The sequence below is a fragment of the Panthera leo genome, chromosome B1 (genome assembly GCF_018350215.1).
Source record: "Panthera leo isolate Ple1 chromosome B1, P.leo_Ple1_pat1.1, whole genome shotgun sequence".
Classification (NCBI taxonomy): domain Eukaryota; kingdom Metazoa; phylum Chordata; class Mammalia; order Carnivora; family Felidae; genus Panthera; species Panthera leo.
In genome coordinates, this window is record NC_056682.1 from 202812574 (window position 1) to 202827741 (window position 15168).

Below are 15168 nucleotides of genomic sequence, written 5' to 3' on the forward strand. Positions count from 1 at the left end.
ATCATTGCCAAGGTCTACTTAACTTAGAGAGATCTAAGTTTTTAGATCGAGTCTCTTAATTTTCAAAAGCACAAGACTGGGTGGTTCAACACTGAGATAAATTGCTCACCACTACGTCTAGGAATTTGATGTATATCTTTAGATCATGTCTTGTATCACAGAATTGCCTGAAGAGAAGTCTTCCTATTGGCTGCTTGTCACAAAGGCTGTTATAATCCTTTTCTGGGTGGAGAAAGGGGATAAGAAATGAACAAATATATTCATTACAATTCAGAAAGTGATTTTCTGAGCCTGCCATTTTCACCTGATAAAATAAAATCAATAATAGTATTTGCAGTATTTTTTTTTAACTACTGGTTTGTTTACTAATCTAGACTGGGTTATCATGAATATTTATAATCCCTCCACAGAGCAAAAGGTAGCTGGAAGAATTGATAAAAGTGTGTGAAGCAAACTGGAAATGTCCCTGCTCCCTTTCAAAAGGATTTATGTAGGGGAGCAGTATTCCCTGGGGAACTGAGCAGTCAAGATCACAGTGAAGGAAAAAGGGGGCAAGAAAGAGACCTGGCCCCGTCCTTGTACAGGCCTACCCCCCAGTATGTTTGGGACAAATTGTATGTGGTGAAATACAAGACAGGATGTACTAAATTACATTTTTTAAAATTCTTTGCCATTTTGCTACCATTTTACACTTTTACAAGTTACAAACATTATATATTCTTAATTATTTTTTTTTAAAGACACACACTGAGATTTTATTTTATTTTAGAGAGAGAGAGTGAGTACGTGCGTAAGTGGGGGGGGGGGCACGGTTAGAGGGAGAGAGAGAGAATCTTAAGCAGGCTCCATGCCCAGTGCAGACTCTTACTCTGGGCTCGATCTCACAACCATGAGATCATGACCTCAGCTGAAATCAAGAGTCAGACACTGAACCAACTGAACCATGCAGGTGCCCCTCTGCTTACTTGTTTTTCAACTGTTTTTTTTTTCTTTTCAGGGGATAATATGTTATATACCTTAACCTTACCCCAAACACTGATACTGTTTTGAGAACAAGGCACTAATATTTAGTCAAAGTATCTAGAGGGATATAAAACAAAAATGATGGGAGTGCCAGGGTGACTCAGTTGGTTAAGTGTCCAATTCTTGATCTCAGCTCAGTTCTTGATTTCATGGTCGTGAGTTCAAGTCCCACAATGGGCTCCACTCTGGGCACAAAGCCTACTTAAAACAAACAAACAAACAAACAAACAAACAAACACAAAAAAGTTATGTTGAAAATAGGCTAATTTAAAAATTGAGAAAATCAGTTGCTCTGAACCTGAAATGAACGTTATGTTCAGGTACTCTTTTTTTTTTTTTTTTAAACATTTAAACTTTTTTTTTTTAAACGTTTTTAAACGTTATTTTTGAGACAGAGAGAGACAGAGCATGAACAGGGGAGGGGCAGAGAGAGAAGGAGACACAGAATCTGAAACGGGCTCCAGGCTCTGAGCTGTCAGCACAGAGCCCGATGTGGGGCTCGAACTCACGGAGTGTGAGATCATGACCTGAGCCGAAGTCAGACACTTAACCGACTGAGCCACCCAGGCGCCCCTCAGGTACTCTTCAAGTGGCCCTAAAGCTGAAGAATTAAATAAAATTTGTGAAAAATAAGCAAGCCATAACAAATTCCTCAATTAACAGGTTTGTTAATGCCAAGTAATTAGTGGAATCTAAATCCGACTTTGGATCGCTGAATTTGCATATAGAAAAGGATACGCGGGGATGTAGATATTTTGGTTGCCAGTGTATAATCGCTTGTTTCAACAAACAACAGTTTTGCAGAGGAAGGCGCTGCAAAGCCGATGGCCAGAGTTCAACATGGGACCCCTGTTGACATCCCGGGTTTAAGCACTGCTCCGTAAGGACACCCGGGGAGCTCAGTCAGTTAAGCCTCCGGCTCTTGACCTCAGCTCAGGTCATGCTCTCAAGGTTTGTGGGATCGAGACCCAAGTGGGGCTTCGTGGAGACTGCTTTGGATTCTGTCTCTCCCTCACTCTCTGACCCTTCCCTGCTCTCTCTCCCTCTAACCCCTCCCCCGCTCATGTGCACACGGGCTCACTCTCTCTCTCTCTCAAAATAAATAAACTTAAAAAAAAAAAAAAAAAGTTTTGTTTTGTTTTAAACAGAACTGCTCCAGAGCCCAGATGTGGGGAGGAGAGCGACACAGTGAGGAGGAAGCCACCGCAGCGGGTCAGGAGGGAACAGCCTGGCCGGGAAGACAACGTTACAGTCCAGCTTAATCTGGTTTATCTGGTAAAGCCAAACATCTGAAGTTTACGGGCGTAACTGTGGGTACATAGTTCAGATTGTTTTGCATTTTGTATTTATATCATCCTTAGACGCTAAAAATACTCGATTAGAGATGGATTCCATTCAAACTTTCCAAATTCATTTCTTGATTACCCTTGATTTCATCCGGAACTCTGTTAGATAGGAGTCCTTACTTGTAAAGGAAGCTACCTAAATGGCTCTACAAGTCTTAACTCAGGTTCAGCAGGAAGAACATAAGATCCTAAAGCTCAGATACTGTATAAATTTCTATCCTAACTATAAAATCTCTGAGGAAATGATCACATGGTGCAAGCCACATTTGCCGAAAGATCTTTAAAAACATAAACACAGGGTAGGAGCCCCTTGGATGTTTCTGGAAGGAAGCGGAGCAAAATCAAAGAGCATGAGGAGGTCTAGGACAAGGCCGGGTCACGTGACACGCGCCTCGCTCCCGTCTGGAAAATGGCGCTGCCGCCCTCTGCCCACAGCGCTGGGTAAGGGCAGGGACTGGGGGGACTCCGCACACACACCTGGCTGAACGGGCTGTCCATCAATGCGAGTTTGGTTTTGGGGACAGGCCCGTCCTGCAGCGTGGTGAGGAGGCAGCAGGGACATTCAGACTGGACAGCACTGATGTGGGCACCTCACGGGAAAAGGTCTAATTTTACCCAGTCCAATCGTCTTAGATTGGCTCAGGTACATTAGCAAAAACGATGCATGGCTCCAAAAGACCTTAATTCTAGTTTTCCCCTTGTATTTGGGTGGTGGGAACATAGGTGATTATTTAGTCAATAAAGTCCTTTTTCTATTTCAAAATATTTCATCACACAATTTTCTCCATCCTGCAGTAATTCAATATTTTCACACTGATGACATTAACAGCAGAACCCTAGAGAAATGACAGCAACATCACAAAACCCATGGGAAGTAATACAATCAGGGAATTAAAAAAAAAAAAATGTTTCTCTAAACCAGTCGAAAACAAGCTTGGCATTTAAATAATCACAAAAACCGTAAATCTATTTCCTTTTACCTTATCTGGCTCACAATTCTATTGATGATTTCACTTTTCCATGCATTAGATTTCACATGTTACTAAAATCAAACACCATAAACCACAGAGATGTGCCACGAAATATGTGTCAGAAGCAGCAGCCACCCTCTTTCCGTCTTCCCGTCAGAAGCCCTGGTCCTGCAGGAGCCGGAAGATCCAGCTTCTTCTTTTGACCCCTCAGAGGCTGCACAGTGAACCATCTACTGTCCCGGCCATGGGTGAGCAGACGCCCCACAGGGAGTTCAGGCCACAGAGAGGGGAAGAGCCCTGCCTTGGTAGACAGGGACAGGGAGGGCCAGCACCGGAGACTTCCAGGTCGGAGCCCTCAGGGCACCAGAGTCAAAGTCCGCTCCCCGAGAGGCACTCTCCCTTGGGCAGCGTAGGGAGGGGAGCCAGCCACATGAGACACTGGGGTTTCTAAGTGCACCAAATTCTGAGGCAAGGATGAGCCACTTACCAAAAGCTCTCTTGCTTACTTTCAAAGTGATCCTCCCTCAGTAAAAACACTAACTCTAAGTTTTATAGCTCATGGATTCTCTACAAGCCACCAATTTAGAACAACCAAAGGCTAAACATTAGAAAGACCCAGCATGTGCCTACTACTGCACTAAATCAAACACACACGTAAACTAATAAGATAAACGAAGAGCTGCATACAAAGTAGAGGGTATCTGAGTGGAAGTATCGTTTTATTCAGTGAGAAAGTCGGCTTGTACATCTTCCCTGAAGCAACTGCACTAACGTCACCAATTCACCCATTCCTTCATTCATTCACTTAACAAAACTGTGGGTGAAACAGAGACCTTGACCTTGGGATAAGTCCAGTGGCCGCTTGACCTCTCCGCTGACATGCCCACCAACCTGGGGCCACCCTGGCCCCCGGTTCTCCGGACCCATCCGCTCCCCAGACTGCGCACAGACCCCCCTGGCTGTTCCTCCTTGGTCTGCTTTGCCCGAGCCACACCAGGATGTGAGGTCCTCTGAACCTGGTCAAGGGCCCCTTCTCCTCTTCCTGTCTCTAGGGAGAGCTTATCCGCTCCCAGTCATGACTGCCAAACGCCATTGAGACACAGATCTCCCCCAGACCCAAACTCTTCCGATCTCTAAACACGAATGTGCCCCTTCCGTCCAAACAGAGCTGCTCACACCACGGACCCGATCTCAGTGGGTGGACCAGACGTGGAAGCCACCCTTAATGCCTCTATCCTTCCTACCTCCACATGTAAATCCAACTGATTCTACTTCCTAAACATCTCTCATGGCCATCCAATTGGTCCCCTCCATCCCATGCCAAGCTGCCATCATTTCTTGCTCACACAGGGCGACAGTCTCTCCCATGGCCTTCCTGCCTCTCTATCTACCCTGTCAATTACATGCCTCACCCTGAAGCCCGAGACGCCCTCCAGAGACGTGCGTCTACTTACGACAGCCCTCCGCTGGAACTCTGACAACGCCATCTTTCTAATGAGATGGATGCCTTTACCAGGCCTACAAGCCCTGCCTCCCTCCTCTCCTCTCATCCAGTGCCACTTTCCTTCTCCACCTCTCTGCTCCGGTACGACTGGCCTTTCCGATGTCCCTGGGAATTGCCATGCTCCGTCTCACTTTGGGGCCCTTGTACTTACCCAGCAGGTGAGAACTTTTCCTTCAGAGGGCTTACTGCAATTTGTAACTATGCTTATTTCTGCAATGATTTATTTCATAACTATCTCTGCCAAGAGGTCAGAAGTCATGTCTGCTTCTTAGCCACTGTTATTGGTGGCACCATTCCCAGTGCTTGGTACATAGAAGCAAATAAATGCTGACATTTAAAAGTTAACTAATGGAGTGGTACACCTTAGGCTCATACAATGTTACATGTAAATTATATCTCAATAAAAATAAAATTAATTTCAAAAAAATGAAAATAAAAATTAATTTTAAATATAAAATATAAATAATAAATATAAAATAAAAATAAAAATTAATTTTTTTTTTAAATTTTTTTTTCAACGTTTTTTATTTATTTTTGGGACAGAGAGAGACAGAGCATGAACGGGGGAGGGGCAGAGAGAGAGGGAGACACAGAATCAGAAACAGGCTCCAGGCTCCGAGCCATCAGCCCAGAGCCTGACGCGGGGCTCGAACTCACGGACCGCGAGATCGTGACCTGGCTGAAGTCGGACGCTTAACCGACTGCGCCACCCAGGCGCCCCTTTTTTTTTTTTTTTTTTAATTTTTTTTTTTTCAACGTTTTTTATTTATTTTTGGGACAGAGAGAGACAGAGCATGAATGGGGGAGGGGCAGAGAGAGAGGGAGACACAGAATCAGAAACAGGCTCCAGGCTCCGAGCCATCAGCCCAGAGCCTGACACGAAAAATTAATTTTTAAAAAAGAGCATGAAGTGGCGGGGGGAAGGTTAACTAATGGGATATTTAATGTCATTTACTTCATTCTATGTACTAAAAACTACCCCCAAAGAATCAGAAGTATACAGAGGTAATTTATATGCAAACATACATGAATATATTTCTATGATCCTATGAATATATTCAATAGCATAAATAACCCAAAAGTAAAGCTTATAATATCTTAATTATAATGCATGTGTCAAATAATGGAATCAATCTTTGTATTAATCACTTGGGGCTACATGCAGAGAAAAATTACTATTAACGTTATGGATCAAGTATCAGTTGACCCAAAGAAGCATGGCCAATAATCACATAAAAAGATGCTCGACATCATTCGTCATTAGTGAAATGCAAATCACACCGGCTAGGCTAACTATAGTGAAAATAAGCGTTGGCAAAGATGTGGAGAAACTGGAACTCTCGTATGTTGCTGGTGGGAATGTAAAATGTGCAGCTGCCTTTGGGAAACAGTTTGCCAGTTCCTCAAAAGGTTAAGAAAAAGTTAAGCCTAGAGTTACCATCTGTAATAGGCTGAATAACAGCCTTCCCAAGATATCAGGTCCTCATCCCTACAAATACAACCTTATTTGAAGGAAAAAAAAAAAAAAGAGAGAGAGCCTTTGCAAATATGATTAAGTCAAGGATCTTGAGATGGATGACTGTGCTGATTATCTGAGTGGGCCCTAAATGCAAACACGTGTATCCTTACAAGTGCCCAGAAATAAACATTCACCTTCACAGTCAGTTGATTTTGATAAAGGTACTAAGACAATTCAATAGTCATTCAATGAATGGTTCTGGAACAACTGGACATCCAATGCAAGAAAATGAAACTGGATCCCTTAAAAATGGCTAAAATGGCAATTTTTTTTTTATTTTTTTATTTTTTAACATTTATTTATTTTTGAGACAGAGAGAGACAGAGCATGAACGGGGGAGGGTCAGAGAGAGAGGGAGACACAGAATCCGAAACGGGCTCCAGGCTCTGAGCAGTCAGCACAGAGCCCGATGCGGGGCTCGAACTCACATACCGCGAGATCGTGACCTGAGCCGAAGTCGGACGCTCAACCAACTGAGCCACCCAGGCGCCCCTAAAATGGCAATTTTTATGTGTACTCTACCACGAACACAAACACTTGTACATCAATGTTTCTAGCAGCATTATTCATAATAGACGAAAAAAAAAAGGAAGCAACTCCTCTATCAACTGATGAATAGATAAACAAGAAGTGATATAACCATATGGTGAAATGTTACTTGCCAAGAAAAAGGAATTAAGTACTGATTCATGCTACCACATGGATGAACCTTGAAAACATTGTGTTCACTTCTAGAGAGATGATTAGTTGGGTCATGGGGAGAGGAAATTTTACTACATTACTCTTCTGTCCTATATAGAACAATGTGCACATATTACTTCTTAAAAGAATAACACCTAACGAATGGTACAGTGCCCGACATGGGCCCCAGACTGGCACTATTTACTCACCAATGGAACATCTAAGCTCGCTGCACTGGCTGACAGGGGGCAGCTTCAGCATTTCCTTCCATTTTTTACTACGACCTCTTTTTTTGCCATATCCTCCTAAATTGGGGGAAAAAAGTATTTTTTTAATGATCAGAAATATCCAATATCTGTTTGAGTAGTTCGGTACCCATCGCGAGTGAAAATACAGTCTTAAAACAATTGGTCTTATCTAGAAGTCAGCTTGACAAAGTATAAAAATCCCAAGTGATACAATTAGTCACTGGCTCTATCTTTTAGAAACTGTGTGACCTTGACCTTCTATAAGTAACTCTGCTGAGCCTCGGCTTCCAAATTTGTAAACCGGACGTAACATATCATACATGGCTGCATACCTAGTATGAATCAAACACCTGCAAAGTACAGGAAATACAATCCCACCCTTCCATTCTAGTGCGGGAGGTTTTAAAAAAAACAACCAAAAAGCAGTTAATGATAAGTGATTAAAATATTAGCCGATCACACAGTGCTACGTGGTATGAAACAAAATCAAGCAAGGTGAAGGTGAGATCAGAGAAGGCCTCTCAAGAGGGTCAAGCTTAGGCAGAGGCGTGAAGGGAGTGAGTCTCTGGAAGATGTGCACGAAGAGTGTCCCCTAGAGAGACAAGACTGGTGGGAAAAGCTCTCAGGTCGTGTTTTTAGCAGATGGCAGGCACACTTGCGGTAAGCGGAGCATAGAGAGGTAAGAGTCTCTATGTTGTTTGTACATCTGAAACTAAGGTAACGTTGTGTGTCAACTATACTCAAATAGAAGAAAAGTTTTAATAGATAAGTAAAATAAAAATCTAAAAAGATAATATTTTAGAAAGATCTTTTTAAATAAGCGCCTTAAAAAAAAAATTTGGAACGCCTGGGTGACTCAGTTGGTTAAGCATCCTACTTGGGCTCAGGTCATGATCTCACGGTTTGTGAGTTCGCTCTGTGCTGACAGCTCGGAGCCTGGAGCCGGGAGCCTGCTTCGGATTGTGTCTCCCTCTCTCTCTGCCCCTCCCCTGCTCTCTCTCTCTGTCTGTCTGTCTCTCAAAAATAAACATTAAAAATAAAGCCTCAGAGAAATTACAACCTTCAATTTTAAGCATTCTGAGGAGCTGAAATTTTACCAAATTTCATCCAAGAGAAAATATCACAGTTTTGGTGAGCGTGATTGGAAAGAATAGGGAAAGCCATGTTCCGGGAAGTGACGAGCTCGGCCTTGACCACCGTGAGCAGAGAACTGAGAGAAAGCCACCTGGAGGACAGCGGCATGGGTGAGCTCAGGAGAGAAGGCCTGGCTAGAGACGCAGATTCGGAGTCTGCCAAACAGATACTGGTTGGACACGCAGGGGCTTCTTCCGTGGCCTTTTTGCTCCTCCTCTTACCACCCCTCCACCACCCCATTTCAACTGGGATCGGGACTCCAGACTTGTATCGCGACTGTAGACTACACAGAGGTCCCAGAACACCTCAAGGTCAACATGTTCAAATCAGACTCCATTTATCTTCCCCTCGAATTCAACCCTCTTTCCACACACTATGCCTCGAGTGGGCTGCCTACCGTCTACCAGGTGAATGGAGCTGGAAACTGCAGCACTAATTCTCTCTGAAGTGCCCCACCCATTTATTCAGAAGGCATTTGCAGCTGAAGTCCCGTGTGCGTGTGCGGGGCACCGTCTGGGCACCAGGCACACAGTGGAGGGTCAGGTGGCCAGCGCTGCCTTCAGAGGCTCTCCTGTCCCCTACTCTCCTTGCCCACGCTATTAAAAGATCATTAGCCTCTTCTTCTGACTGGCCTTCCTACCTCTGGTCTTCCCTTCCAGACCCTCCTCCATACTGCCTTCCACGGTTACTTTCCTAAAATGCAAGTAACAGCCCCCTCCTGAGTCGAGGGATGAAGCAGAACAGAGCACAGCCCTGCCTACCATCATTCCACAGGCACACCATCCCCGAGCCACACTGTCTACAAAGGTCCCAAAGAAGCAAAAGCAGGTTCCATCCTGGACTGTCACTCTGGGCTCATTACTGTAGGCAAATCTCTACTCAGCTCAGGCAGAACCACCCCCACACAGCCTGCCCCGCCTTCCTAGGGAGATGCAGGGACTCCTTCCTCTCCATACCTTTTGCGTCTTGAAAACATCTTCATTAAATCTCGATGGCAGGTTCTAGGTTAGTGGCCTCACTCTCAGTGTATCTCCAGCATTCAAAAAATGATCAAAGGAATAAATAAATGGACCTCCAGGTGCCCAGCACTCTACGAGCAGTATACCGCACACAGCAGACACTAAAGGAAAAAGCTGGAGATGCTGACTACAGAGTATGGGTCAGAGGAAGGATGAAACTGCCAAGGTCTAAGAGGAGGAGGAGGAAGTTAGTTTACTGAGTATTTATTATGTGCTGGGCACCTTTCCAGAAGCGTCATAAATATATTGACTCATTGAATCATCCCTCGTCCTATGATGAAAACACTACTACTATTCGCTTTTCTCAGATAAGGGACCAAAGCAAACGGGTCACATAACTTGTCCAACATGCCACAACCAGTGAGATGTGTGGGTCTGCCCCACTCCAGGAATCCTGTTTAATCATTACTGCTATTAAGAAGAAAAATGGTGTAACAAAGCCTTTTTTTAAAAGTACACAAACATTTAAAATAATTTGCCGTAAACACATTTACAATTAAATCATGTTGTGAAATGAAAATAATATTAAACCAACATTTCCCAAACGTTGGAAGTGGTTATGGTGACGGCCCTAATACCAGGCAGCCCTTATTAGCGCTGACCGTAAGCTAGCCACTCCGCTAGAAGATCCCAGTTTGCTCTCACTAGATCCTCCCATCAACCCTACAAGGTGAGCACTGCTGCTATACAGGTGCAAAGTTGTTTCAATCCTAATTTTATAGGTGAGGAAACTAAGGCACAGGTATGTGAAATAATTGGCCCAAGGCATTATAAGCAGTAAACAGAGAAGCTGGGATTTGAGCCCATGTAATCACACTGGCCGAACGGGGACATCCCCTTTGTCACAATAGCTCAGTTTTTCTATCGGTAATTAGGACCACCAAGGGAAATGCATCCGGTGACCAAGAACTGGACCGAATAGCTCTCCGGCCTACAAATTCTGCTGGATGTTAAGAGGTTTAGGACTTGGTTTTCTACTATGAACACCATAATTATGTTTATAACATATTCTGGGATATTATATGCCATCCTGAGTACAAGACACGCCGGAAAATCACAATCATTAATTTGGCGTGTGTTATCCCAATCCATTTGTAAATCTGTGTGTTTGTGTGTGTGTGTGTGTGTGTGTGTGTGTGTGTGTGTGTATGGCTTTGAACAATATATTGCTTTAGAGGAAGATTCTTTTTTGTTTTGTCTTGTTGTTTTTATTTATTTTTGAGAGAGAGACACACAGACAGAGCACGAGTAGGGGAGGGGTAGACAGCAAGGGAGACACAGAGTCTGAAGCAGGCTCCAGGCCGTTGAGCTGTCAGCACAGAGCCCGACGTGGGGCTCAAACCCACAAACCGTAAGATCATGACCTGAGCCTAAGCCAGACGTTTAACCGACTGAGCCACCCAGGCCCCCCTGGAGGAAAATTCTTAACCTGGCATCCACAGGCCGATATCAGGGTGTCCCTGAATTTGGACAGAAAAAAACTCACATTTAGCTTCACTAACTTCTGGCCAAAACTCATCATTTCTGCCAACCACAAATGTAGGCAAGAGTACCACAATATTAGTAGTACCTGTGACTTCATCACCAAGAAAATTTGGATTTTTCTATCATGTTACAGTTGTCAGAAATAACTCAAAATGTCATTTACACTCACACTGCTTTGAAATTACAACATCGGTGCCAGATCGTCCACAAGGGCTCAGGTGACGGGGCCAAGCAACCCCTAGGAAGCTCTGTGCTTGGTCGTTAATCGTTCAGACTCCAAATGGCAGGTCCCACGCTCTCACGTGGATTGTCTAGTGACTCCCTACAACTGTGTTGATGGACGCACGGAAGCAGCTGTGTCAAAGGCCACCCCGCAGCTTCAAAGCCCCACTCGGACTAAACAATGACACCCTTCACACGGACAGATCTTTAAAGGACAAGGCTTTAACTTGCCTAGGTATTGCCTTGCTGCTTAATGCTCGGATAACAAAGCACTTCTTATAACACTAATCCATTAAATTTTACAATTATTTCAATATAATTAACTTCTGTTACAATCATATGTATATTATTTTATTTAGATTAAGAACTCCTACTCTAGAGGTTGCTAAATTAGCAGGAATGGTGTGTTACTGCATACACCACCCTACAACTTTTCCTACACAGCTCAGGCCATTTTGACACAGATTATCCACTTGTCCCAAGTGGGCTCCATGCTCCTCCTACCCCCAGCCCCCAGCCTCCGGCCTCGTGACCTTTGCCTTCCTTGTTTCATGGCCCAAAAAGCTCTTCCTCAGCAAAGCTAGATCCCTCATCTCAGGTCTTTTCTTCTGGCCACCCAATCTGAACTTTCATGTCCTACCCCCACGCCTAACCCTTAGCATCCCCCTTCTCTGCTTTACTGTCTCTTCTTAGCCCTTATCACCGTCCACCACGCAATCTACTTAATGTATGCTATTGAGAACCTGTGTCTTCACAACATTAGAGACACCTTGAAGAGAGGGGTTTATCTGTGTTATTCACAGTCATAATCCCAATAGCTACACGAGCACCTGGCATAAAATAAGCATTCAGTAAATATTTGGTGAATAAATGAATTTGTTTTAAATACTATATAAATATCCTATTTATCTATTTCCCATTAATAGTCATTTAATGTTCCTGGTTTCCAGTATTACAAATAATGTTACAACAAATATTCTTATAAATGTCTTCTTTACCACCATTTCTGCAGAGTGTAGACCTAGAAGAAGAGTTTTTGACCTGGGACATTGACGAGTACTTTTCACTTGTTCTCCGAAACCGTTGTCAGTTACCATGATTTCTTAAAATACAGCACACACGCTGGGTGTAATTCCCTTGATAGGAGCCACTCAGGGTTGCTTTTCACACGTACTGTTAAGTTTGTAGTCAAAAATAAGACACGTTCTCTTCCTTGAGTTTAAAACAACTTTGGTTAGTCAGAAGAAGAGCTCCATGGAGTGGAGAGGCTGAGACTAAGCCAAATAAACGTAATTCACTTCCCTCTTAAAATCAGTTATAACCACAGGGCTCCAGAGTCTTCCGTAAGAGTCTTCCCAAACTCTTATCATACCACAGAGTTGCAGACACAAATGTGATGGTGAGAATCAGGCATTCCTGTTGAGCAGGGGGCCTCTCAAAGGTACACTGTGGTCACTGCATTCAGCAGGAAGCTACCTGCTGAAGCTGGCCGAGCCACCATCAGCCCGGGTTCTACATGACTGAACAACAGCACTGCCACCCAGCTGGGCCATCTGCCTGGACTCTTGCAGGACAGAAAGAACTTCTACTAAGTTGGAGATTACACTGGGGATCTATATGTTCTGTCAGTTCAGCCTACCCTAAATAATAAGGTGTGTTTTGATGAACAGGACAGCACTAGCATGGGACTTGGAATATTAGAAGATAAAAATGAACATGGCTGGATTTATCTGAAAATAAAATTGTTTATTAACATGCTCACCACTGACTTATGTTTAGTAGCAACATCACTTCATCAACTCAGAAGACAGTAAGAACCACAAAGAAAAAGGACCTCTGCAAAGCACAAAGTCAACATGCTGAAACTTGCACATTTTATTTACTCATAAAAGAATTTCTTAGGCCCTGATGTCTTCTCTTATTTTATGTACAATTCTTATTATTTGGCTTTGATTTCCTATACCACAACAAATTAGAAACAGAAAGTTACTAAAGAAAAAAAATACTTGTAATAGGTAATTTATAGACAGATCTATGTGACAGCACCTTGAAAGAATAGCCACAAAACAGCATAAAAAGGAAATGTAAGCATTCAAAGCACAGCATCGAGGCCACCTGGTATGGGGATAAAGAGGCACGTGCCACAGGCCTTAGAGCAGCTTTTACCATATGGAGGATCATAATATGCCCTTAAGTTATCCAAAAGAAATTAATTTAGGCTGTATTTAATAAAGGCAGAAAGGGTCCACTGTAGAAATGCCAATTTTAAAATGTCAATGCTCAAGGAAGTAAACCCTAAATGACTCAGACACCTCAGAGGCTAGAATACCATATTTCCTGGTTTCAGAGAGCAAAGGTTTCTATGTATTTCATGAAATAAATGTTTTTCATTGAACCAAAAGAAAAAAATCCACCAGTCCCTCTCCAAAGCCCTGGTGGCCTATTACCAGAAATACATGCATGAGGCTTCCAAGAAGAAGATTAAAGACATCCTCATCCAGTACAACCAGACCCTGCTGGTGGCCGGTCCCCGGGGCTGTGAATCCACAAAGTTTGGCCGCCCTGGTGCCTATGCTCACTACCAGAAAGTTTACCAATAAGCCCATCATGAGGATCAGGGTTCACCTTTATAGTAAACAATTGTCACAGGACTTAAGGTTAAAAAAAAAAAAAAACAGGATGGAAATTCTGACACCTGCTACAACACGGATAAACCTTAAGGGCATTATGCTAAGTGAAATAAGCCAGTCATCAAAGAGACAAATACTGTAGGATTCCACTTACCTGAGGTATTAGTAGTCAAACCATAAGAGACAGAAGCAGAATGGTGGTTGTCAGGGACTGGAGAGAGGGGAGAATGGGGAGTTATCACTGATGGGACAGAGTTTCAATTGGAGAAGATGAAGAGTTCCGGAGGTGGATGGTGGGGATGTTTGAATAACAATGTGAATGTTACTTAATACCACTGAACTGTGCACTTAAAAATGATTAAATGTATTTTACAACAATAAAAGTTTTTTGGAAAAAAAAAAAACTACTCAAACATCATAAAGTCACTTGTTGTTGACTATATCCATGGGATCTATAGCGATGTCCCTCTTTCATTTCTGAGATTAGTAATTTGTGTTTCACCCAAATTGTCCACTTCATAGTCACCCAGAAGTGAAAACAGATATGCAACAGTCCTGAGACACAACAGTCTTGATAAGGGTGTTCAACGTAACTGCTAATCCTGCCGTAAACTCAGCACACAGAGCCATCACACTAGAATGACATATCCAGGTCCCAGCTTGCTCCTTTGGGAGACTCCAGGGCTATTTTTCTTCCTCACTGCATCCAGTGTCAACATTTACCTAACACAACCAAAGCAAGAGTCAGGGACCAAAAACCCCACTGGGCCTACCCCAGTTCTTTCTCATCCCATGATAAAATCACAGGGATTTTGTTATTTCACCAAACAGAAGAATGAAAAAGGAGGATGGAGAGGATACATCAGATTTCCCTGCAGGTACCTTACTTGATCAAGTCTGTTTCCACCAATACTTCCTGAGAAAGGCTATTGCAATGCAAAAGAAGCAGGGTGCACAATCTTAGAATAAAGGGTGGTCTGCCAACCACACAGATGTGCTTATTTAAAACTCAGTAGTGTTTTGCTATTCCCACCCAACCGTGTCAACGAAAATTTTGCCCTGGTAACTTCTGTCCCAGGAGAGACGGAACCCCAGCAGATACTCTACTCTTCCATACCCTTAACTGCATGATCCACACGGGGCTTTACTTACATACAAGTGCCCTCATCTTGTCTGGCTCACTGATGACCCATTTCCCTCATACCTCCCACAAGTCATCTTTTTCCAAGTATTTCTCTAAAAGGTCTGTGAAGAGGAAGGAAGGGATTGGTGAACAGGCAGCCCCAGTGCTCCTGATGCAGAAGAGCCAGCAAGGTATACCAGTCTCCACCAAGGAAGGGCACAGGCTGGGGCCGCAGGTGCTGAAGAGCCCTGGCCAGGACTCCA

General features: G+C 43.5%; 1 protein-coding gene across 1 annotated transcript in view; it reads right to left on the reverse strand.

Annotated features, from left to right (window-relative positions):
• GRK4 (G protein-coupled receptor kinase 4) overlaps positions 1–15168 on the reverse strand; it is a 96594-nt gene that overhangs the window by 59345 nt on the left and 22081 nt on the right. The window contains exons 2-3 of the mRNA XM_042937034.1: positions 7254–7349; positions 110–222 (exon numbers count right to left, since the gene is read on the reverse strand). Coding sequence (XP_042792968.1) covers positions 110–222; positions 7254–7349 — 209 coding nt within the window. The remainder of the gene's footprint in view (positions 1–109; positions 223–7253; positions 7350–15168) is intronic.